The following is a 26,355-nucleotide window of genomic DNA, read 5'->3' as shown; positions in this document are numbered from 1 at the left end:
CGGTTGTCTTTGAAACACGGACAGGGTGGCGGTGGTGGCCAGGGGCACAAATGGTCTATTCGAAGTTTCGAAGTTATTGAGCCGCATCAGACATGGTCTAGCGTGACTGGGTGTCACCCGAACATGGGTTTGGTTGAAAAGGGGAGGAATGAGACTCAATTTGGGGCTGAGGTCGGACTTTTGGGGCCGCCGGGGAGGCGTGTGCCCGGGGTCACCCTGGGCCGACCTTAACGGATCCTGAGTTGGTAAACGTTATTCTCCACCGATTAGTTGGCGGTGCTACTTTTTTAATTCTTAACCTGACCTAATCTAACCTAATCTAACCCTACCTAACCTAACCCAACCTAACCTAACACGATATTAATAACCCTTAAAGTCTCTGTCTAAACCTTTTAACATTTTGCCACAAATTTAAAAATGAGCACCACCAACTAATCGGTGGAGAATAACGTTTATCTCCTGAGTTCGGCTTGTGAAGTGAAATGGGTGACTAGCAGCTGACGTGGGTTTCAGCGCCTAAGCCATGATATGGAGTATTCTGTACTCATGGCACTTTTATTTGTTTGATCCAATTGAATGGCTTGAATGGTACTTGGCTACTGTGCCAGGGTAATGGTGTCAGCCATAATTGACAGTTTTATGCTCTCCCACAATTGACCTGATCATTAGCAATTCATTTGGATCATGAGATGAGTTAATTTACATGTTTGTCTCTGCCTAACACTAAGGGCATTAGTCTTTCTTCAATGGGGCACCCCCGCCTGGTTTCGTGAGTGCATATTTTGAGATGCGATTTTTACCCAGTTGCACCTTCTATCTAGAGACCCTGCTACTATCCCCATCTAGAGTATCAGATAATTCCGTGAACGCACATTTTGAAATGCGACTGGGTAAAATTTAGTGTTTTTTTATGTTTTATATCACAGTTGTACACTGAACGGGATTTACAACAGTTTCAATTTGGACTGACCATCATACACTACATTAGAAATGGGCACTAAAAGCAATCCAATCATCTAGACAAATAAATGCAAATTAACCCTATGACTGGAAGATACAAACACAAGTTAGATCTCATTTGATTTGAAAGTTTAAGTTTGTCCTAATGTAGATTATTTAGAAAAACATTGGCGACCAAAATCCATCAAGGAAAAAACTTCTTTGAATCCTCAAAAGTAAGAATAGCATTCTAGTTCTAGATTGGATGTCACGAAATTACTGTAATTCGTTCCTTTAAAAAAAAGGAATGGTATCTATTACATTTTAAAATGCTGTAGTTGTAACGACTCAAAAAAGCCAAAAATTACCCATTTTTCTTCCCCTTTTTTCACGCTCCAGAGTGGCAACTTGCTCAAAAAATTGCAAATAAACTTGCCCAAATATAGACAAAGACACGTCAGGCATTTTTTAAGAATTGTGCAATAAGGTAAAAAACCTAACATTTCTGAATTTGTTTTTTTGTGTCCCAAGGGATGATACATTGATAGTTTAATGCTAATTGTTTCTTAAGTCTGATCTCCTCCCTCCCTCCCACATCTAAAATGTCTGAGGAATATGCGTGCCAAATGTACGTAGCGCGAGAGCTCAAAGTTGAGTCAGCTATAGTAAAAGATAACCTGTTTGACTCTCTGACTGAAATGATCTCCCAACTTTTTATTGAGGTTTTGAACAATACAAGCACAAACCAATTAGCGATTGGGTTGAGTTGTAAGAGACCCCATGTTGGGAGCCCCTGGTCAGCCTGTCTACAACTTTGCCAGATTTCCAGGGCCGTTGGAGGCCAATTTCGTGCTTAAAAGTGGCCGTTTGGAGGCCAATTTCGTACGGAAAAGTAGCCATTTGGAGACCATTTGAATGTTAGAATCTTATAAGTAGCCACTCGGAGGCCCATATTGTTAATACTTTTTTTCAGTGATTGAAACATGGTAAAAAGTAGGATGATATTGAAAACATTTAATTCAGAGTCGATAAGACGGTTTAAATGGTTTAGGTTTTGTCAATTCATTCATTTTGCAAAACCATTTTGGCTCAGCGGAAAAATTATTATTTTTCATTAAAAATTTGATTAATGACGAAAAGGTTTTATTTTTTGGCAATTTGCATGAAATTGTCTTCAAAAAGTTTCAAAAAAGATTATATGCGAATGCTTTTGATTCCTTTTTCATTGTTTCTTAATATTTTGGCCGTTTTTAAATGCTAATTTAACATTTTTGCAATTTTTGTATTAAGTAATGTCGAAATATTTCACCTCTAAAACTTTTTTTCTCATAGTTTTTACTTATTGCCTTGGCTCTTTTTGTACAATCGAGTTTCGATTTAACGAAATTGTCAGTCGGTGAAGAACGCATTGTTAAATCGAATTTTGCTATGAAGTAAATGCAGCATTTGGTAAGCAGTAAAAATATCGTTAAATCGAAATCAATCGTTACACCGCCATTCAATAAATCGAAGTTCGATTGTATTTTTCCCTCGCTCCTGCCGTCGGCTTTTTCCTCTTTATTTCTTTCTCGGACCAGATATCTTATGGAAATAAACTTAGATAATATTGATTTCTTAATCCATCCTGATGTGCAAGGGACTCCATCCACACTAGAGGTATGAAAGTCCGCAAAAATACGTTTAGGCACGGGAGTTTTTAATCAGAGTTGTAATTACCTAATGCAGTAAAATCAAAGATGTTCTAATGATATCGTGAGCTATAAAAGAAAAGTGCAAAGATGTGCTTGAATGTTCCACTTCCAACTTGATAGGCCTTTTTAACCACGGTAGAGAGTGTGATGGAGAAGCAGGAATAGGAATAAATGCAACATAAAAATACCTACTTAAGGAGTAAGCAAGACTTGAAACCCGACGATACAACGGTGTAAAGAAATTAAGGGCCGCTCTTTGTAGCTTATGAAAATCCTTCCCCCTTACTCAACGAATAATATGATCATATTGAATCTCCAGTTTTCATCAAAAGGGATCATTGAAAAACCTAGAGCCTTACCATGAATGATCCAATATTACTCCAAGGGACATTGGTAACCCTCTTATGTTTGGCCACCGAAAGATTGACTCTTGAAATTCCAGATTTCTACCCTTGGCCCGGTCTAGTCAAAAAGGATTTATGGCATTTGTATGAGGTTCTCTCCACTTTCCAAAGGTTTACGGATGAACACTGAAAGGCTCACCAACGTCCCTTGGTCTTTGCCGGCCTTCAGGATGCCCTTAGCTTTGGTTCTGGCCTTAAGACTGCGCTCACTTGCATTTTCAGACATTGATTTGACGGCAGTCGATGAGATGGTTACCCATAGTCTCTAAGATATTGCTAGATCATTTGTAGTATGCCACTCTGTACTTAACAGTTCCTCTTAACGAATGCTTGTGGTTCAATGTCAAGAGAATCTTTGAGCAAGGAGAAATATTGAGAAAAACAGCCATGGCGGCCCTTAATTTCTTTACACCCTGTATATGTGACTCTTGATGACTCAGATTGCATAAAATGAGCTATTGCACAAAGTACTCGTACAATGTTCTATCATACAGAGATGAAATGAAACGCGTGCGTTTGTCTATATTTCCTTTCAGGCACCATTCATTTATTCTCTTTTCATTAAATAGTTCACCCATGGGACCGAACGAATGAGTTGTGGAGACCCGTTTGCATTCTTAAGATGTCTCTACCTCGTGAAGTAGTACGGTTCATTGTGCTATCGTGACAGTACCACCCAACACTCCATCCAGCTGTTTTGACAATTGGTTCTCACGGGTTCACTCTCGGCACACATTTAGTCCATTGGTTAAAATCACAGCTCTTCTATCGGATGGTTCGGGAACCCGACGAATTACTGGCTAAACACTAGGAAGCTCACCAATAGAGCCAAAAACACCTCGAACTTGCCAGCCATGGTCACACCAGAGCCATTGTGGTCGCCTTCGCTTTCAGGCTCAGCACCAGATTGAGCGCCAACATCGGGATCGTCATTGTAACGGTCATTGGGGTCATGAGCATTGTTGGGCACATCCAGAGGGTGGGGAAGGCCATGGTGGTCTTTGTTGTATTGCTCGGAGTCGTCGTCGTAACTGTCCGAATGCTCGGGCTCGGCGTCGGAGTGCTCGGGTTCGGCAGACACATCGCTATCCTCATGATGGTCGTGGTGGTGGTCACCCTCGTGCTCGGGCTCGGCGTCCGTGTCCTCGGGTTCAGCGTAGGAATCACCATCATGATCGAAAGACAAGTCCTCGGGGAAGAAGGCGTCGGCGAAATTGACGCTGAATTGGCGACACCAAACGGAGATCCACTTCAAGTCGGTGACCTTCAAATCCTCGGGGAGGGTGAGGGTGATGTTGACCTGGAATAGATTTGGACGAGAAATTCAAGCAAAGTAACGTGGGAACCTGCTCGTTGACCCGCTGAGACTTTTCAAAGGCTGTTGAACCTCAGGTTATGAGGGGACTTGCTTCAGTGCATACCTTATCGAATTTGCCAGTGATGATCGGAGCATTGGAATCGGTGTACTCGTAGAATTCTCCCTGAAAGGGGTATGGCAAAATGGTGCCCACTTCTCCGGGTTCACCCTCGGTTCCCACCCAAAAGAAGGCATCGGGACCTTGGCCATCATACTCAAAATCCTTCACGAAGAGTGTGGACTCGTTGACGGCGAAGATTTCGCCTTCCACGCCATGTTGATAACTGGCTAGTGTGTCAACTTTGACGGGATGATGGGCAGAGACGGAGGCGGCTAAGGCCAAGGCCAAAGCTAATACACATTGGAAGGCTCGCATTGCGGAGAAAATCTGGAACGGGAAATGAATGGATAAAGGGCTGCTCTCATAATAGGGGAAAGATAAAGAAGAGAAGAAAGAATCCATTATGAGACCCTTCGAATAGAGTAGGCGTGAAATGAGCTCAATGATTCACGCATTTTTCAAGTCAAGGAGACATTCCCACTTTGAGAATTGGGAGTGGATGATTCGCGAGGAAGTGGTTTGAAGCAAAATAATTTACTTTGCGAAACAAGCGACACTTGGCCAAGGTCGGGCTAAGTGGAAAACAAGTCAATTAACTCTCTTTTTTTCGTCTGTCTTGATTTGGCGGTGAGCTTGCCAGTCTGTCCGGCTCAATTTACCAATGGTATGTGTATCTTTATTCATGAATGAAAGCGAGGAAAAGATGAAGAAACGGGCTTGACCTTGAGGAGGCAATTTCCAAATTGCAAATGAACTTTACGCCTCAATCCAAGCAAGAGAAAGTGGTTGAAGATTTCGGAACAAAATGCAAAATAATTCAGGACTAGCTAATTTTGAGATTAAAGTGGAAGAGAGTGCCAAGCTCCATAATATGCAGTTGTGTCCAAAAGTGTTGACACACTTCCGCTCTGGGGAGAACCAGACCTTTTTCAACATACTTTGGTCATCGTACTTTGAGAAGCCATATCCACCAATAAGTGCGTACATTTCCAAACTATTTTAGTTAACAAGTCTCCTTGTTCAAAAATGTTCAAAACAGAGTGCACGTGGGCCCAACTGTGTTCACGTTATCTTTGCGTTCCGATTGTTTCTTATCGGAATTCTTGAAAATGACAATCAATGCAACTAGGCTAAGTATCTGGTTTTCCCTGATGTCGGAAACTAAAATAGTCTTTAATCGTGCGAGTTTGGCTGGGAGTCAAACTTTGCGGTGGGTTTCATTTCGTAGGGAGCGAATCAGGACTAGAACGAATTCTCAAGCCGCTCCCTTCCCAAATGCAAAGGATTCACAATCTCTGACATATTGGACTCGCATGTTGGTAGGGCAGAATCTAGTTCAAGATCCTGGAAACAAATTTGCGTCTTTTCATTGGCGCCACTCTCTCTATCTCAAACATTGTGCAATCAGGGGTATACGTTATAACGTATGGGGGGGAGGTCGAAAAAAACAAAGCTATGGTATGATTTTCGTGTCTCATGGAGAGGCACACTAAACTGCCAAAGTGCAAGAGGACATCTCTTGGCAAGACTCCAGAGGAAATGCTACAAGATCAATCAACCTTGAAACTTTCTTGAGAACCCGCCATTTCGAACCCTCCGGGATTCTCCGAGCGCCAATTGAAACCTGTCCAAAGATCCCAGGAACATAAACACGTATCCTTACATTCGTCCAATTAGCCTGAGGTTCGAACCAGATTTGGGGGTGAAAAACTGGCATTTTGATGAGACGATAACCCCAGACAGAAAATGGTGCAACCAAATGGATGGGATCCCGTAATGAGAATGACTGGAACCTGAGCGAGAATATGCATCGCCACGACCCTCATTTTCCGTTTAGGGACAGTGGTGCAAAGTTGATTCTGAAACTTTCACCTTGCCAAGTAAACCATTGGAATGTCCTCCAGTCGAGAACTGGGGACGCTCGCAGTCCTGAAGCTCTCAAACTCCTAAGCTCCAATGGCCTCCTATTCATTGGTCTTCCACATCTTTCAACCAAACAATACGCCCTGATCTTCAAAGTGTGGCATTGTTTTCCCGACACAAAAGCGACTTCGAATGTAATGTACGTGTTGTGCAAAACTTGACCAGAACAGAAGAACTCATTTTTCATGTATTGCATTACGTCCTTATAGCTCGGAAGTAGACATATGGTTGTGTGTGGTATTGGTCAAGAGCCACCAAAACCTTATGTGACGCCTGAGATGCTGGACGTTGGATGCGATCGCAACCAAAGCAGGAACCGGTAGTGACAATAGTACAATAGGACAATCCACCACGTGTATAAGCAGGAAGAAGAGCCGAATTCCCAAATCTTGTGGGAACACACTGATCAAAGACTATTGCAGTATGTCGTGAACGAACGACAAAAACAGACTCTAGTAAATCTTGAATAGATCATCCGAATGACCACCATCAACCAACACCTAAACACTAGCACCATCACCACCAGGTACCATACGCTATCCGGTCTGTTCAAGCCACTTCTGGACCGTTATCATCCAATAAGTGAGTAAATCCCGACTGTTGTCCGTCATCATAGAGGATTGGGGATCTCAGATGAGGGATGCTATGTTCTGAGCGTGTCTCGTTCGCCAAGGGTGACGACCTTGAGCTAGTCCTCAGTGGGCGCCTAGTTGCTTCTCAACGATGGAAATGACTGCAATGATTGTGCGCCCTGACATTTAAGCCTATATTCGTAGGGTACTTGTTCTCAATTGCCTGTTAGGGTGCACTCGAACATCAGATGGTTGGATCGTCGGTTTTTTGTTACCCATGTGGGCTCAAACGTACGATACTCTGTTGAGAACCTCAGTGTGCCGGTTAATGGAGTACAATGGGTTTCATGATTATGAAACAGTGTTTGATGGATGGAGTTATGAGTGCGTCGAGAAAAGACCGATTCATCATTAGCGTTTACGACAAAGACACTTATGACTTCACCTTTTTTAAGATAATGAATCGAAACGGACAATGTTTGATAAAGATTATTGCTTTGACTAGGAAGTCTTTTTTTGCTGGAACTGATATTACCTCAAGGGATAGTCTGATCGATATGTTTTTCTTTTGTCCATGACATCAACACATCTGGCGGCGAATAAAGATAACGCTTGTGAGTCTGGCAGGGTTTTTGATCAGGTTCTCATAATTGTCTATATAGATAGATAGTAGTGAACGTGTTGGGCTAACCTCGGGGCTGAGAGATATCTTTCTTTTTCATAGGGAGATTGGAATTGGAACTTGAAAAAGATGTCTCATAGATCACGTCATGGCCGTGGAAAATACGCACATATCCCATTCGATCTGCTTCTTCTCCGTCTTATTCAAGGTGATCACTATCATTAGTCTCCATCAGCAAGAACCAGACAATCCCATCATCATCATCGTCTTGGCCTCTTCTTGAGGAGGTACAATTGCTTTATTGTATAATTTTTCATTCATATCCCTTTTTTTACATGGCACATCTATCATCGCAGAGACAAGAAGGTGGAGAAAATGTCCTAATCATCCGAAAACTCGATCAACGAAGCGTGACCATCAAAGTTGAACGTGTTTACGTACATTCAGAACGTGTACTCGTTTTACCCCAAATCATTAATTGAAGCTGGGCGTGTGTGGGCGTGTGTGCACTCAGTTATAACCAGTAATGAATACCAAATACCAAGTACTCTGACAGAGGCTTGGCAGTCTGTTCATGACTAAATCACTATGTTATTCATCCAGTTGCCATGGGTCGATTTTGAAACTCGAACAATACAATGGATTTGTTTTCTTTCCTTTCCTTTGGCTATTTCACTGATTCCCTTAAAGAAGTTAAAATCATAATCTTTATCAACCATTACAACAGCAAATGCTTCAGGATGTCAAATCTTAATTCGAAGCTTGAGCTCTGACTGCGTATGCTAAAGCATCAAAATCAAATTTGGATACCCTGGAGTTTTCTCCATTGCCTCCATCTAGCGGTGGTCTTTGAAAAACTTGATGGAAAAACTCAATACTTAACTGTTGTTCTACAACAAAACTGTTCTAATGGTGGTAATATCGAACAAACAAGCCAAACAAACCACACATGGATCAGCAGCTTGTTTGAGATATTCATCGAGTGGGATTAATGATCCTACTATTCGCTATACACAAAAAAATGAAGTTCATTGTGAGCTAGAGTTACTAGGAGATGCGTATTGTAGACAAGGCAAGATGAGGTAATAATGCACTTAGAACAGTCGTCGTGACATTCAATCAATTGGAATTTGAAATGTGAGTGGCACTTTTTGACTGGCATTCACCGTGCCAAAGTACGATTAGCCCTCTGTCAAATGCACGATGTCGGATCAAGTTGATTTTTTCCCTTTCCAGATATCATTGTCGGTCGACCTTATTAAGGAGAAAAGAAAGTTGGACACGAGCATGTCTGGTGTGTACGACTAAAATTAAGGAATATTGTACTTTGAGTCATGTACGTAGTGCTTTGATGGGGGGATTTCACACTCGACACGATCGAATGAGGTGATCAATATCCAACGCACTTTGATTACGTCGGAATTCATCGGCGGTTCGAGTTGTTGGCAATCTTCCATCAAACGTTTCCAATTCGCCAAATATTTTATTGTTAGCTTCATTGTTAAATGGAGTCCAAATGTCGGTTTCCTAATCCAACCATCAGTCCAGCCAACCTGCAAACCTGTTTGACATCTATCTTGGGTCATGAATCTTGTTCCAAGAGTTGGGTGGAATCTTTTTTTTTTTGCCAACCAACTTTGTGGCGGAGCAGAATTAGTCTACCTAATTTCTTTGACATGGGAATTGCTTGCGTGTCAAACTCAGACGGTTCAGTACTGCCGTTGGAGGATTTGAACGTTCTGGCAAGTATCTGGAAAAAACCGCATCCAAACAAGTGTGTTGTGTTGCTGAAGCGAGGATTGTCGCAGAATGTTCCATGAGAAAGAAACTCACGAGGCATTCACCTAACCAGCTTATCCAGCAAGTTCTATTCTTACCCCTGGTTAGAGGGCCCTCCTCCCTTCAACTCTCCTGAAACTGTTCAGCCAACCTGTCGACGGGCAGGTGGAAACATTGGACCTAACCTGTTTCAGACTATGGCTTCTCTTTGGCCAATTTTATATGTACAGCTACCACCATTCAACTGGCTTTGGGCAGGCTGGACGTGACCAAATGTCAGTTCATCAGGGGGTCAGACATGGCCTGGGCCAATGAAAATGCCTGCTCAAAAGGTATTTTCACCACTCCAGAGCCGAAATTGGCCTTGACGAAAGATTCGAAATTCAAGTGTGTGAGAGGAATCAGCTCAAAGAAATCAAGTTCAAAGGTTGCGCCGCTGATTCCAATTCCCAATTTTCGATGATCCGCGGGTTGGTTTTACGATTCTAAACGGCCTGCAGGAGCATCTCTGTGTCTCTAGGCGACTTTGAGAGATGATGAAGCGAATGGAATGAGATAAGTTTCTTTCTCTCGAGGCCAGATCGCTCGCTCATTAGCCTATGATCATTCTCGACCAGCTCTGAACTCGACTCACGTTGCTTTGACCAAGATACTAGCTCCACCAACCCCTCTGAGCTTTTCCTTCGCGAGAACGTTGGAGTAACATCCAGAGGATGGTGGGTAAACAGGGTGATCCTGGAGCTAATATGAACGTCAATCGTTCAATTCAATTCAATCAAGTCCAGCGAACACCCCTGTTCTCTCCTGTGGAGCCACCCTGTGCCCCTGCTTGGCCAAATGATCATTCTTCATCAGTTATACCATCCCTCCAACCATTCTCATATCAAGTGGTTTTTTTTTCTGCCCATCAAGAAACGGGAGGGGAAATTGGGTCAAGAAGACGAGCAAAGTTGCCATTTAATGGATGTACAAAATTCGGGGTTCAAAGGGGGCTCATATCTTGAAAATGCTCAAGGAATACAGTCATTCTAGCATTGGGATGGTTGCCAATAGTAAATGATTGGCTATGACTGAGCAACTCATGAAATCCAACATCATGTCTTGATCTTTCTATTTCTCCCACTTGATTTTGTTCCTCGTCACGCTTGATTCCATGTATGTATTGTTTGTCCAAGGTAAAGCTCTTTGTCCAAGGGTCACACTGATGGCGCCTTTTTCGTATTTGACGAGCCTTACTTCCGCTTTGACAAGTGCGATTATAAAGCCGAAAAGGTAAAGATTTCTGTGCCTCTTTGGCTCTCGATTCCTCTCCCAAAAATCACGCCTCACTCTTAACCAAAATCAAAGATCTATACAAAGAGTCGGTTCACTGATTTCTTGTCCAAATACAAACTTAAACGTGTCCCACGTTCTAGCTTTGAGGGCACTTTCGATATACCAGAACCAGTTCATGAAACCCAATGCTGGGATGAAAAAACTGCTCCCTACATACTTGTAGTAGGTACGTTCTTGTGAGGATGGAGCAAAGGTGACCAACACCAATCTACATGGACTATTAGGACTATTAGCCACCACCGATCTCTTGGTCTTCCTCGCTCACTTTTCCTTTGGCTTTCTGGCCCCCTCAGTATACTCCAGTAGAGGCCCCGTTATTCCCATTCAGAGCCGAGATAAGGAGGCATGTCCGTGGCATTCCTAAGAGTTGTGCAATCATCCCCGCTCACTCATTCCGACCGATCAGATCACCACCGAGAGTGAGAGAGAGAGAGATGGGTACTAGCCTAGTAGGAAGATTTCTGTCCTGGCCAAGTACACATGAGTGGATATGTACGAGATGATAGGGAGGAGCACATGCGGTTTTGATCCTGAGCCCAGCTTCAGCCCAATGGCTGCCGACAGGATTTCCCTTATTCTCTTGTGAGTTCCTAACTTCCCCTCATCCATTGTCCTTCCTCCTTTGCTCGAGAAGGTGAATGGATGAGTACGACAGGCCCTAGTATGATCTTTCTCGAAATGTCTTGTGTCAAACATCCGCGGCAGAGCAAATAGCATGCACTTATGGGCCCCTCCAAAGCCTTCTCTTTCAAACGCATTTGTAACTTGGCGTGTTAAGGGAAGTTGCAAAATTGTCTTTGGACAAACTGCCAGAGGTCTTTCACAAGCACCAAGTTCAAATAGACTCAAAGATAAGAAGTCATGCTTATTAATTGCTCACCACCAGCCCAGGTTTGTCGAAGACGAAAGGCGGCTTTCAGCATTCTGACTCATCGGGTGGTTTTGTAAACGGACCTTCTTGCCTACATACTTGGAGAGACAAACAGGAAAAAAAAACCCTCCTCCCTCTTTGGTTTACGTAAAAACACGGCACAAAAAGATGTATTTTAGGAGCCGGGTTCGTTGTTCATGCTTCAGAGCATTGAACTCACTCAGGGGTGTGCGAGAGTACTCGAATGTATGGTATTGTTGTTATTTGGTGATGGTGGTGGTGTTAGAAGTGGTGGGATGATGTGGGTAAGCTCATGGCGATGATAACACTTTGATGAGATCATCCCACTTACTCATTCAGATAGAACTTGTTGCTTGGGCCTTTTTCTCCCCAGTACTTAACTGGTGAACAATGCCTGCCATGTATAACTAGATCGGCTGGATATGATATTTCTCCTAGACCATCAGCTTCAACGAAGGGAGACTTGAACGCTTGTCATGAACTGGATATTTCTCACCCACCCGATGGTTTGAACGACACCTGTGAATCAGACTGAGGTACCCTGTTTGGCATCGCGAACCACCCAAAAGTCAGAAAAATGTCCATATTCTCCATCTTTGTATTCATAATTGCACGTATGTAGATCATACATTAGATGAAGGAGCTTACCTGGTGGTGTTTGGAAGAAGGAAACACTGAATTGGCTCTTCTTACGTAGCCCACAATTAATATGCAAGCTCAGCTAGTTCGTTCGATAGTTGGCAATGCCACTTGCTCACAGATACTAAAACTAACTTGCCTTCGAAGACCCGGGATTCGAGATTCTTTCCGTGAATCACGTGACCCAGCCCCAAAAACGAACTCCCCGCCGCTGAGCGGACCATAAAGCAGACAAGTTTCATAGAGCGCGTTCTCAAGAGAGACGGCCTGATTCTAAGAAGGACGAGGGCTTGTAGAATTGGTCGTCGGATAATTTTCAAAGCATCATCTTAGACCCAGCAAAAGTCGGTTTAGATACACTAATGCACAACCGTGGCACTATGGTGATTATAAAGTCGCCCTGAAGACCACATTAATTAAATGATATTGCCTACCCTATCATTCACCTCTATTCTGGTTTTGAATCATTTCTTTTCATTAATATTCCACTTTCGTGTGAGTACTGCTTCATTTTAAGCATTATTTAATGTGTGTTTTCTTGCAATTTGTACTAATAATTTCGATCTATTTAGCTTTGGGAGCATCTTGGTTGCTACTCTGTGGATGGGTAAGTCCTATTCGTTGGTTCCACACCCTCCTCACATGTAGTTGATGGAAACACATGCAAGTAGTAGCAGGTCTAAAGGTACACAGGGCCATGCGTTCAATGGAGATAGAGTAACCGTAGAGAAGGTTCCGGAGGAGACCATTCCCACCACCAAGGTACTAGGTAGACACTCCAGTCAAAGGTGGATCGTAGAAAGAACCAAGACCAATCCACTGATATGAGACCATTTTTTATCAGAACTAGATATGTTTGGTACTTTGCTTATTCAGGCGCAGGACGTGGGCGGAAACTGGTATGAATTGGTTGGATTCAGTTTCGACTATCTTGCCCTCATTTTTACATATTAAGAAAGGCATTCATACACGGACACTGCTTGAAAGTAATCACATCGAAAACATAGAAGAAATGGCTCTTTTTAAGCTAAGCTGATCTATATCTCAGTTCTGTGAAAAAGATGCTAGGACTCAGATGCGTGGTGGTGGTGGTGGTGGTGGTAGTGGTTGGGGCTAATACTTGTGCCTCCCTGCGATCTACAGTAGAGTGCTAGAGTGGTTCACAGGCTTAGAAGAATTGCTTGATCCGTGGCAAGAACCATCCTGCCGACGACCAAGCCGTAGTCTGGCCGCCCCCGTGGATGGTTGATGACTTATACCTGCCGCATTTGAGCCAGGCCAACCAACGAACGGACTTAATCCTCTACGATGCGATACGTATGTATGTATATACGCACAGTACGTTCGCAGGTGTATCATGCAGTGCAGCCTGACTACGTCGAGGTAGTCCGAGTATTCCTCGCGAGTCCCCAAATGAGCCTCCTTCGAGAAGCCTCAAGAAAAACGCTATTCTGCCCTCTAGGTGATGATCTCAACCCAAAATAATGGCTTGGCTTGCTCTCCTGAGAGGCAGTGGTCGTCGGTGGGCGAGGGTTGGTAGCTTTGGGGGAGCGATGGATTCGGAGAATCGTCTCGGTCTCTTTTTAAGCTTGGTTTCGGCTTCGTCATCAGCTTCTACACAGTATTAGTGTGTGCACAGCCGATGGATCTGAACTGATTGTCGGGGATCGAACCCAGCTTTTGGGCATGGATAAAGTACAATACATTGTCAGAACTAAGCAGACCTGTGACGTGATGGTGGCGGAAACCACAATTACGTAACTACAAGTACCTTTCCAAGTAATTGCAAATGTGATTAATTACATTATAGCTGATACCTAATTTACATGGAGTAATGATACTAGATCTGAAAGCACTTTCCGCTCCTCCAAACTTGACCACTCCATTCTTACTCCCAATGTTGATCAAAGATTTATTAAAGAAAAAAATATACATTAACTGGATATTGAAACAAGAATATGATTGCTAAATAACCGAATAAATTTCAAAAGTAATTCATTATTGTCACCAAATTTGGTGTTGTTATAATTTTTCAAAGTTTTTTCAAAGTGAAATTGACACAGATCTGGTACTACCAGACAACAAAGCCCCTGAATCGACAGAAAGACAAAATGGCGATGATCGATCACATGCGAAGTTAAAAGGGCCCATTTCAGGTAAACTAAAATTGTGCCATGCCCGGGCAAAATAAAGGGTTTTGCCTGCTTTGAAGAAATTGACCTGTAACAAAGGGAATATTGAATGACGTTTGGGACGTGGCCAGTTAATACATCATTAACCTATCTCTTTCATTTGCCTTTTTATGAAGATTCATTTCTTTTTAAAAAAACAAAACTAAAGAAGTCTAGAACAGGTAATGCGTCATTAAAGAATATTTTGTTTTGTAAATCCAGGATTAGAAGATGAAGTTGTTTTTAACCATGTTAGTACACTAGGGCATGGACGACGTCACACTGGACATATTTGACGCCGCCATATGTGCCCTAATAGTATAACGGAAATTTTAGAAACCATTAAACTCAACCTCCCGACCAGAAATTGAAAACATCATGGTCACGCTCTCCAACCCAGGCAAAGTCCCTCCCCCGCCATAAACAATCGAAATCATAGGGAGGAACATGGCCAGTTTTAAGCTGTAGCTGGAGGAATTCCTGTCTACCAGGATTTCTTTCCTATTGTTCAAGTTTTTCAGCTGTCTAAGTTGAGGCTCAATTTAACTGGAGGTCTATCAAAGAGTCGCCGTATACCCCGGTAGGCTTTGATCTCATTAGGAAACGGGGCTAAAACGATGAGTTAGGCCTCACCTTGGATCGGTTTTCACCCTTCATCCTGCTTAAGAGATTACTGCTGATCATTTCCAGTCAATATAGTCCAATTTTCAAGTATATTGTTTTTTTATGATTCAAGACGATTGACATTGGAATTCCAGGATTGAGTAATAAGTGGCACAGTTTTCGCTCTGCAGTTAATAAAACACGTGATTCACTTTCAAGGAGTGCTTGGATGTTTCTGGCAACCACTCACATCAAAAATATTTTGTAACTTTACACGGCTTCTTGTCACTTGCAATTTTTATTCGAACAAGTCAAATTTCATGGTTCGTCCATCTTGTATCACCCGTTTACCTCAACCTAACTTGGACAGCTGAAAAACTTGAACAATAGGAAAAAAATCCTGGTAGACAGGTAGACTTAAAACTAGGCATGTTCCTCCCTATAATTTCGAATGTCTATGGCAAGGGAATTTGCCTGGCTTGGAGAGCGTGACCATGATTTTTTTCAATTTCTGGTCGGGAGGTTGAGTTCAATGGTTTCTAAAATTTCCGTTATGCTATTAGGGTACATTTGGCGGCATCAAATATGTCCAGTGTAACGTCGTCCATGGATTAAACGGGATGAAGGGTGAAAACCGATCCAAGGTAAGGCCTAACTCATCATTTCAGCCCTGTTTCCAAATGAGATCAAAGTCTACCGGGGTATACAGCGACAATTTGATGGACCTCCAGTTAAATTGAGACCTCCATGACTAGGGCAATATTCGGTTTAATCAATTTCGAAAAAAGATTTAGGATTTCTGTCATTTAAGGCTAACATTTGTCAAAAGTACGGAAGAACTCATTTTATTATTTTTTTTCTCTTTTATTTTTCAATAACTATAAATCTATGATTCGCTCTAATGCTTAAAATATCGCGATTTACAACAAGTCTCCCCGTTTGTGAGCTTTGTGAACATTGTATCATAGAAATAAACTAGGAACCGTGTATGACTTCATTTTGTTGCAAATCAAGATACACCTTCAAATAATTATATTAAATGAAGTTTAAAACGAACGAAGTAGCACTCCATTAAAAATGTCTACGGGAGAGAAAACAAAAAGCTAAGAATTTGTCTGAACGGTTTTCTTTGGGCCTGACTACAGTCACTGAAAGTAAAAACAATCGTTCCATCAATTTCTACCCTTTAAAGCCTTATCGATGGTATGCCAGTTGCTTATTAGTCTTAAAAAAGATTCATATCTTTCCAGCTTATTCAACTCAAAAGCACACTGATGAAAATATCAATTATTTTTCCGGACTCTGACATGCATCTTAGGCAAAGTGTATCTGTTTCTTATGGTAATTATTATAATTTGGTATGATAAACAGCTAAAGGATTTCTTCCAGCCACTTAGCTAACACATTTTTTGCGTTGTTCATTACATAGTATTGTCCACCGAAACATGAAGCAGGGTTGGCCAATGGAAAAACAAAATAGAAGATAGAGAAGCATGTTACAGTTCTGCCAGAAAATGATGCCAGAAAAACCTCTAGAACGTTTCGACTACAACAGTAATTTTGACATCAAAATCCTGCTTGGTAGAAAGACAATTTGTTCTTGATGTGGTGTGGCCTATGACGTAAACCAACCCATACAAATCTTGCAGCAAATGTCAAATGATCACGCAACGCGGAGGCACACAATCTTTGTGGTGGGCATGCATACAAACTGAGCCACTCATCATGATGCTAGATCGAATCATCATGAATCGAGAACTACTTCACACCTCTTTTCATCGACGATTTGCAGGCCAGGTGGTCCAGAAAGCACTCAAAAAAGAGTTCTTTCTTGAACGAAAAAAGGCCGAGAGAAGCATGGTTTTGGAAAAAGGTCCAACTCTGATAAGGAGATAAGTGTAGGCTAAAGGCATACATTCAAACGTATTTTATGGTGTCACGTATCGTGTCTACTTATTGAACCAATCTATACGTTCTTTACTCGCTTGTAGAGCTTGATACAGTGTAACCACAAAGTCCAAGGACCACTTTATTACTGTCTAAAGTGCTCTTTACACTTGTGATTCAAGTATTACCGCTTACCCTCAAATTGTCATTCAAGATTGAGATGCTGAAAGAAGCAGGAAAACCGACACAATAACCAAATAACCAAAGGTTGATGTTAAAATCGCTTCACTTTTGCCCCCTTTATATGCTTTAAATGGAGTTAGGGACTGTTCAGTGTGTAGCTGAGAGGTTCAATAAGAGGCAAGGCTAACCAGCCGACTGTCATGACATGGCTTCAAATCCCGTTGTTGGAAGAAAACCCTCAAATTCATTGTCACCCCAAAATATGTCGAGTTTTGATCGGGCAAAACACAATCGACCTGACAATGCCAAAATGGTATTTTGCAAAGGTTTTTCAAATATCTCGCCGAAATCCTTATCCAGAAATGAGGTCCCATAACATCTAGCTTAAAATTGCTTTAATATTTCGTTGAGCTCAGAATAAATCTCTTAAAAGGCTGACGCTTATGGTAGCTATTGTATGCTAAAAATCGTTATTGTCATTGCTTCGTTAGCCTACTGTTAATGTTATCAACGAGAGTGTACAGCAATTTGCTTTCGAATGCTTGAACTACATCATGCCAACACCCTAACTCATAGATTCGTTCCGCTTGCTTTTGGTACTCTAGATAAAGTTGCAATCAGGGTGCTTAATCCAATCAAAATTTACAAACTTGTTTTGTGGTCTTGAGCTATTGCTATCCAGGCGATATCTTCTATTTGACAATGTCCATATCGATTGCCAGAGTTTAATTTTCCCATTTGGTTCATTTTCGTTCGATGTCAATTTCAAAGTCTACTTCATGGCAAAATTTTCAACCTACTTCATGTCAAGTGCCATTGGTCAACCGGAACGATTTTCTGGGTCACGGTGTAAAACTGTATTGATTCAAGTCTAGTACTTCAAATGATAAAATTCCAAATCGCATTGAACAAGTGGTAAAAAACAATGAAAAAAAGGTAGGTGGATCATTGCATTTGAATTTTTGACCCCAACAAAAAACAGAATATCGTATTTTTTTCTTGCTTTCCAAGTGCTGGCTAAGGTGTCGTCAATAGGTTGAGATTTTACACCGCTTTGGCTCTAATGAATAAAAGATTTTGGTTGGTGGACTGATATTTTTTTTTAGCTATTTAAACACATTTCCGGAAGCGTTTCAAAAATGATCATCTTGCGATAGTTTTCGAGAAAACATTTAAATATTTTAAACTTTTCCTAACTATCTCGCCAGTTTCAAAAAAATTTTTTTTTAATATTTTCTCCAATATTATTCGAACATTTCACCTCTAGAATCCAACTTTATTCCAGTCTGGAGCTATAAATGAGCAAACATGATACTCGTCAATGCTCTGAGAAGCAAGTTTATCATCATATTATAGAACAGGGCATTTGACCTAAACAAAATACACAAAACTGATTCTCCATGGAAGCAGCTGAATTTTTGTTTATCTTGATAGAATACGACGTGACATTAGAAATGGCTTTCTCTTTAGAAATAAGCCACCAATTTTTGCTATTGTAATTCCTTGCTTTTCAGTCAGGTGAAGTAAATTTCAAAAACATGCAGGCAAACATTTTTTGCACACCCACCTTGTAACTTATTTGACTTGTTTAAAACACTAGTCTTTAATTAGCAAATTCTTATAATTACAGGTTTACATCGCAGTATTTCCAAACGAGCAAGCCAGGGCCTAGGCCCTCGACGAAGCCGCAATCTTGATACCCTGGCCCAACAACCACGAGTTGTTTCATTCAGAAGCCCACAAAATTGAAACAACTCTTCGTCGTTCCAGACCATTCAAGCCATTCAGAACCATGTCATCTGGCAACTTCATGATTGAATGGAGCAACAATAAGTGGACTCTCTGGATTCCTGATCTTAAACCCAACAACATAATCGGGGTATGATACGCAAATTCAAACCATGAAGATCCTGTTTGAAACATGAGCTCAAGATACCAACTGGTACGAACCACTTCGACCGATGAAGTAAACTGACTGGAAAAAGTAATTGAACATCTATTCCCTGGCTTAATACGGTTGGGACCTTCCTCATTGCTGGCTAGGTACTCGACCAATGTTTCTAATGCCGAGTATCTTGATAAGCACCAGGTGAGATTCTCCCGCCGAAGCCTTATTTTTAACGAACTTGCAAATTATGGATAAAAGCTAATCTGTTAAAGTGTGGTTAGGCTCGTTGCCAAGAGTGCTTAGACAACAGTTTCCTTTACATAAGGAAACTTTTAGTTCGATTGTTTGTAGTACGAGGCAGGTAGAACATTGGTCTGAGCATGGAGGTTTCAATTTAACTGGAGGTCTATCAAATTGTCGCTGTTTACCCCGGTAGGCTTTGATCTCATTAGGAAACGGGGCTAAAACGATGAGTTAGGCCGTACCTTAGATCGGTTTTCATCCTTCATCCTGCTTAAGAGATTACTGCTGATCATTTCCAGTCAATATAGTCCAATTTTCAAGTATATATTTTTTTTTTATGATTCAAGACGATTGACGTTGGAATTCCAGGATCGTGTAGTAGTTGGCCCCTTTTTCGCTCTGCAGTTAATAAAACACGTCTGATTCACATTCAATGAGTGCTTGGATGTTTCTGGCAACCACTCACATCAAAAATATTTTGTAACTTTACACGAATTCTTGTCACTTGTAATTTTTATTCGAACAAATCAAAATTCATGGTTCGACCATCTTGTATCACCCGTTTACCTCAACTTAACTTGGACAGCTGGAAAACTTGAACAATAGGAAAAAAATCCTGGTAGACAGGAATTCCTCCAGCTACAGCTTAAAACTGGCCATGTTCCTCCCTAAAATTTTGAATGTCTATGGCAAGGGAATTTGCCTGGCTTGGAGAGCGTGACCATGATTTTTTTCAATTTCTGGTCGGGAGGTTGAGTTCAATGGTTTCTAATATTTCCGTCATACTATTAGGGTACATTTGGCGGCGTAAAGTTTGTCCAAGCTAACGTCGTCCATGTTCTGAGCTACTTTGCAACCTCGTGAAATTCATGGATACATACAGGGCATGCCAAATCCGATCGGACGCAGAATGGTGTGAGAATTAAGATTTTGATACATCGGCACACCTATCGAGATCCAAAAATAGAGGGGAAGAAGGGGATATGCGTAAATTGCCAAATGAACTTCTTGTTAAATGCGATTAGCCAAAGAAAGCTGCTTGTCATTCATAAGATATGGTGTGTGTTTTTGATGAAGGCAACTCAAACCCTTCATCAATGAAAAAACGGATAAAATGACCCACCAGGACAGCCAGGACAGGGTGTTCAAAGAGCCCTATCAAGTTTCCAGAGAAATTCCCAAACACATCTTGGCATTTTTCCACCACAAAATGTCACAGGGCACAAACTTTCACTTTTTTGCTTTATGGTATTCTAGCCCACATAAAAAACTGACATGCCTAAAAACATTATAAAACTAAAATTCTCAAACAACTATTGAATGAAAATTGGGAGCACATTTAGTTAGCACTTGATTCTCAATTCATCTAATATCATCTATTACACCACTACTTAGTAACATGGGATTTAATGGTCCAAATTTCATCGTACTTAGACCCAAAATGCCCCGATTATATCTTGATTCAATTTCCCAAAGAATTGTATCGATTTTCAACACCACAAAACCAAAAGATTTTTTTTTCTTTTTCTTGCATAGTCTCACAATAGCTCAAAATGCAATATGATGTCACTTAAAACACACTAAAAGTGTAATCTTTGAAAATGTGTTTTACAATCATCATGAGTCCACTTAGCTACGCATTCACTTGAATTCTGAAGACAATACAAACAGCAGATAATGTTTTTGAGTTTGTCGATTTTGTAGACTTTAGGGTAACTGATTGAAAATAGCTTCTTTCCGTTTCAAAAATCTGTTTTTTTCAGGCTTTTAAATATGGTTGTAGGACCTTTCGAATGAATTTGAAATTCTGCAAGAAGAAGAAAAACGATCTTTTGCTTTTGTGATACCGAAAATCCATATTTATATCTTTGCGCTTACCTCTTCTTGCATCATTAAAAACAAAAAAAATGGACATGTTTTGGTGATCAAACTGTCGGAGGATTACCAATCGCTACTGGGCTAAATTGTTATCATTTATGATTGGGCTCTAGGTTTTTCAAAACTCTTTTTTATTATTATTGAAAACTTTAGACTCAATGTGATTTTAGATCTTTAAGTGCGAGGAAACATTTTCAAAATTTATTTCCATCCTGTTTCGTTGAGACCATGAGTAATAAACATAGGCAATGGAAACCTTAGAGATTGGAAATGGTGCAAGAAAATGAGAGGTGACCAAAAAAATCAAACGATGTTCCCGTTCATTTTTGGTGATGAAGTCGCTGTTTTTAGCACATTTGAATGATTCCAATGACCGCTCATTTGAAAATGCCCAAGAGACTGTGTTTTTGATGTTTCTTTTTTATCGCTGGTCGTTTCGAAGATTGCGCAGAATTGATGCTATCCATATAGAACTAATGAGCCTCGCAGAGAAATCGCAGCGACGAATTCAGGACCATACATCCTCGCCTATGGCCTCTCTCTTCAATAGCCGAGCACCGAGAGAGTACGTGGAACTTTGGTATTGGTTATCCTCCCGCTTTAACTATGAGATGTCTTCGGTGAGGCCCAAATCCACGACAACGGGGGCATCTTCTTCAAATTCGTGCTCATCATCGAATTCCCAATGGAACTTTTTACTAAGGTTGGCTTTGAATTTCTCGGCGTGCGATTTGAGGCGACTCGAGGCGTTTTCGTTGCATTTGATCATGACAAATAAACGGCTGAGAACGGCGATCAAGAAGTTGTTGCACGACAAGATATCGATGAAGAAGTCATCCGGCACCTCACGGATCTAAACAGGAACAAGCGAAACAGGAAATTGGACAAGAATATGCAAACACGCCGACGAATTACCCAAATTGTTCTTCTTTGAACCAGGAAACCAATGGAAACCGACGACTGATTTGACGTTTACAATTCGTCACTCATCAAAATGAGTAATATTTCTTAATACATGAGGCAACAATCGGTTTTACCTCTCACTAGTTCTACTGTACATATGTAGGTAAATCAGCTCACTTCAAATTTGCCAAATAGGTTAAATACCATGACCAAAGTTTTATTTTCCTCAAAGCAATTGCCAAAAAATGGCGAACCACGCTTTATGACAAGGAACAACGAACACGACGACCGTTCATCAAAAATAACTTATCGAACAGCTTCAAATCTTGTTCTACCTGTTCGCACAAGATCTAGTACATTGTAAGCTATTTTTTCTATCAACTTCTACTTCAATCAAATTGAAGTTGCTTGTTTCAAGGCGGGCTTTCATTCAAGATGTGTGGTCAACAACAGAGTACACATGCATATGAGTTCATCCAATTTGCCAATCTTGGCAACAGGAATCACGTCGAATGAGTGTTCAATGCCAATAACATTGACTTGTCTTTCAATGGTGCGTGCTAATGTGCTCGTTGTTGGTTGAGGCACGGATTTCTCGGGATATGGGATGCCAACTCCTAAACCGCTCATCTTATTCCAAATAAGCACTTCATACGACCACAAGGTCTTATTGAATAGATGGACTCAGTCAAGTTTGAGCCCAAACCTATGGTTAGGGAACTCAGGAGACATGTTCAAAGTTATGTAGTAAACACTACACAAAATTGACCTACCGTTAATTGAAGAGATCTACGTTTCTTATTTTATTACTTGAATTCGAAAAGTGGCTCAGAGTGGCTATGACCAAGAGTAGGTCGATTTGCCGGGAAGCTCGTTCTCAGTCCATATTTCTAGAAGTCCGTGGTTGAGGAGATGTTGAACGGCAACAAACTTCTCTCATAACTATTTAATCATCGTCTTGTCCGATGTCTTTTTGAGTCACACTCTTGATCAACCTATCACTCGTCGACATTCACCTTCAAGAGGCAATCATTTGTCAGTCATGTCGCATATTGAATCCTTTATATCAAATTGACCCTGTACTCGATATTGATTGCACGAAATTTGGAACCTACCTGAAAATGAAGGTCCGAAATGAGCCTGATGTAGAATTCGGCGTGCTCCTCGAGGGCGTCGTGGCACGAGCAGAATAACGTGAGAAGACGCTTCCAATGCTCGAAGGATTCGTAGTGCTGACCAACCAAAAAACATATGAATGAGAACTGCATCTCGGCCAATACCTCGTCCGACCTAATCAAGACAGATAACAACATCATCAATTTGAAGAAGCATTCTTTCCCAGTACTGTCGGATCAACAACGCTGACTTGTATTGGCTACAAATATTAGAGGGAAGCAAATTAGTATCTAGGTTTTTTTTTTTGTGACAAATTGAAAATTAATGAATTGGCAACATAATGTGCAAAATGTAGAACGTAATGTCCAGCTTTTAAACATCCTGTGATTAACCCTAAACATTAATGCAAACACATTCCATTTGACGCAGTGATTCAACAAGTCTTTGATATTTTGGACATATACTCACTGATTACGGTCACTCATGGCGCTGGAGACGGAATCTCCATACATTCTACAAAAACAATGAAAAGGAGTAAGGGTTAGAAAGGCGTCGATGGGGTTGGTACTTAACACCAATACTTATTGAAGTGGTTGAAATACGACGCCACTTGGAACGAGGCGTCCATACTGTGCTTCGTAATTTGTGCCGCATTTGAGCCGGGCGGATATTTCTCAGTCGGTAGTGGGGTGTAACGAATCTCGGTGCCGGGCTTCAAGTCCATTTTGGGCAACTAGAAAACATCAAAAAAACAGGATTTGGAACGGCTTTGCAATTGAACAATATTTCATTACTTCTGCACTGTCATCATGGAGTTGCTCCAACCCGAAAATATCTATATTCTCTTTTGCATTGAGGACTAACTCTGCTAGAAATTTGTTTGTCATTCGTCCTACCTTGTCGCCATCGAGCTCAACCTGATCTGATCGGCTTCGCTTGGCAGCTGTCCGAGGTGATTCCCCGCCCACTTCCCCTGGAGGGGTCCCCGATACATCCATGGGGGCCGTGGACATGGTGGAGGAAGAGGCTGTGGACTGTTGTTGTTCTGCGGCTAACCTGGCGGCCGCATTCCGTCGCTCAGTTCGATTGGTTCGATGTTGGGCCGGAACCAATTCGGACACGGATTGAATCAAGCCATTCATCGGCACCAATCTGAAAACGAGATAGGGAACAAACTCGAGTTCAAGCAGATGGCAAGGTCAAAAGCTTGGAGCCAGATAACTCATGGATATTTGTTTCTGAGTTTGGTAGAATCATAAACCAAATTACCTGGCTAAAGTGGCGCTGGATATCTTATTAGTTAAGGAGATCCACTTCTTCCACAAATCATAGGGGTAGGCTCCCAAATGGGGATCGAGATTGCGAAGATCCAATTTCATGCGCTCTAGTTCGTCACCGGTGATGTCTTCGATGGTTTCGGTCAAGGGATTGAACCGCTTGGCCAAGACCTCAGCCTTCCGGAAGTCGTGGAAAAATCCGGTGCGGGGCGACACATGGCCCTCTTTACTCACCGAGCTGTCAGAAGAAAAATGAAAGCTCATTAACTTTCATGTAATGAAGAGACCTGAGGAAGAAGAGGTAGGAAAAAAATAAGCAAAATCAGTAATTCAGAGGTAGAAAAATTTGCCAAAATGGGAAAGGAAAAAGGTAGCAAAATCCAAAAGAAGGGGAAAAAACCCGGTAAATTTTGCGGTAAAGGTTAAAAATAATTGTAAGCTTGTCAAAGAGGTAAAGGAGAAACATTTATTTATCTTGTTATTTTTTGACACAAAACATGAAAAGAAAAGAACTAACTGTTTTAGCCAGAGAAATACAACTAACAGCTCATTATCATTGAGATTCTTTTTGGTAAGACTAAGGCGTTGCTCTGAAAGCATTTAATTGTTATGAGAAGAATTGTATTCCTTTTTTTGGGATGGAGAAGGTATTGTTGTCAATAAAGACCATATTTATCTGCAAGTTTTGGCCGGTCCTAGTTTTTAATGCTGGGGAAAATAAACGGTAAAGAAACAAAAAACCGAAACATTTTTGGTTAACATAAAATAAACATATTTGGGTTGTTTTAAGCACCATAAAAATGACATATTTGGGCCGAAAATCCAACATATTCTGTTGGAGCCTAGTCATGATGAACCAAGCATACGAGAACCTTCATTTTTTGTCACCATCAACCAACATGGTTTCCATTCGAAGGGTAACTCTGTAAGTTCCCTTGATCATGCATTTGAAATCACACCTGAATTAAACGATTGGATTTACAGTTTACCCCCTCACCATTCAGCAATAGAGTGTGGAATTAGATTTCACAAAATTAGGGTATGACTTTTGACCCAGTCAAAACTAATCTTCATACCTTCAATAGATTTTGACGCCTATGAAGTAGATTTTCATAGAGCACAGGCGTGCTCATTTTCCAGAACTTCATGGGTGATTCATACTGTAAAGTTGGTCCAACCATCAAAGACTAGCCTAACGCTAAGACGGACAGATCCTAAAAGATGGATGACCAGACAAGCCGTAGAGGGGCACGCCTAAGGCAAGCCCACCATATGGCCGTTACACATCTTCCGTTTTTGGGTCAGCTGATATTTTGGTCCTTCGAGAAGAGAATAAAACCTAACCTAACCTAACCTTTCGGTTGCAAGGGCCTCGGAAACAGCGGCAGATTAGAGCTTAATTCTGCAATAAAAAAAAAAGATTCCGTACAGCGTGATTCGAACTCACGCCAATCAAAATTCTGCTCAGGGTCACGCACGCTATAAGTTCATGACGGTTGAAATTGGTTGAAAAATTCAGTGGCAACGTTTTTACTTAAAGCAGCTACATGTCGCGAGAGTGGCAGCTGACCCAAAAATGGAAGACATGTAACGACCATAAGCCCACCATTCATGTCTTATGTCTTATGCCTTCTTCATTCATGGATTTACCTCCAGTAAAAGTAATGCATGCCGGGCGGGATCATCTTGACGCCCTTGAATTTTTGGGCCGTGTTCCAGGTGGTCATGTCGCAGCCAAATTCGGCGCCCACGGGCATGTCCAGCCACAGCAAGGTTCCGCCCTCATGAAACAACCGGCGAGCCACCTCCGGATCCATGCTTAAACCCGAAGAACCGCTCTCCCGCCCAGCCAAACTGGACCCACCAAAGAACGAAGCCGTGGACGAGGTGGATGATCCGGAATGGGCCATCACGGGCAGGAGCCAAGGCTTCAACTGGATTAGGGTAAGGATAGCGATCCAAAGAGCCTCCTGGAGTCGGTCAGTCACGAAA

The 26,355-nt window shown here is 41.5% G+C and overlaps 1 protein-coding gene across 2 annotated transcripts; it reads right to left on the bottom strand.

Annotated features, from left to right (window-relative positions):
- Positions 1–3,559: 3,559 nt before the first annotated feature.
- LOC131890931 (uncharacterized) lies at positions 3,560–26,355 on the bottom strand. 2 transcript variants are annotated; one of them, XM_059240385.1, is made up of 8 exons: positions 26,014–26,355; positions 24,356–24,601; positions 23,983–24,238; positions 23,668–23,819; positions 23,555–23,599; positions 23,086–23,260; positions 4,456–4,779; positions 3,560–4,334 (listed from the first exon to the last, which is right to left on the bottom strand). In XM_059240385.1, exons 1-8 carry the CDS (start codon positions 26,271–26,273, stop codon positions 3,828–3,830), a joined length of 1,965 nt encoding a protein of 654 aa, XP_059096368.1. In that variant the 5' UTR covers positions 26,274–26,355; the 3' UTR covers positions 3,560–3,827. The 2 variants fall into 2 exon arrangements, with proteins under 2 accessions (XP_059096368.1, XP_059096369.1); XM_059240386.1 differs by having other exon boundaries at positions 24,004–24,238.

This window comes from Tigriopus californicus, chromosome 11 (genome assembly GCF_007210705.1).
Source record: "Tigriopus californicus strain San Diego chromosome 11, Tcal_SD_v2.1, whole genome shotgun sequence".
NCBI lineage: Eukaryota > Metazoa > Arthropoda > Copepoda > Harpacticoida > Harpacticidae > Tigriopus > Tigriopus californicus.
The sequence above is the reverse complement of the archived record's forward strand: the minus strand, read 5'-3'. Positions and strand labels throughout refer to the sequence as shown.

Bases quoted from the DNA above. Each gene is read 5' to 3' on its own strand.
- LOC131890931 (XM_059240385.1), bottom strand. From the start codon at position 26,273: ATGGCCCATTCCGGATCATCCACCTCGTCCACGGCTTCGTTCTTTGGT. The intron at 24,239-24,355 runs GTAATTTGGTTT...TCTCGTTTTCAG, and splicing joins TCCAGCGCCACTTTAGCCAG to ATTGGTGCCGATGAATGGCT. The intron at 4,335-4,455 runs GTATGCACTGAA...AATCTATTCCAG, and splicing joins TCACTGGCAAATTCGATAAG to GTCAACATCACCCTCACCCT.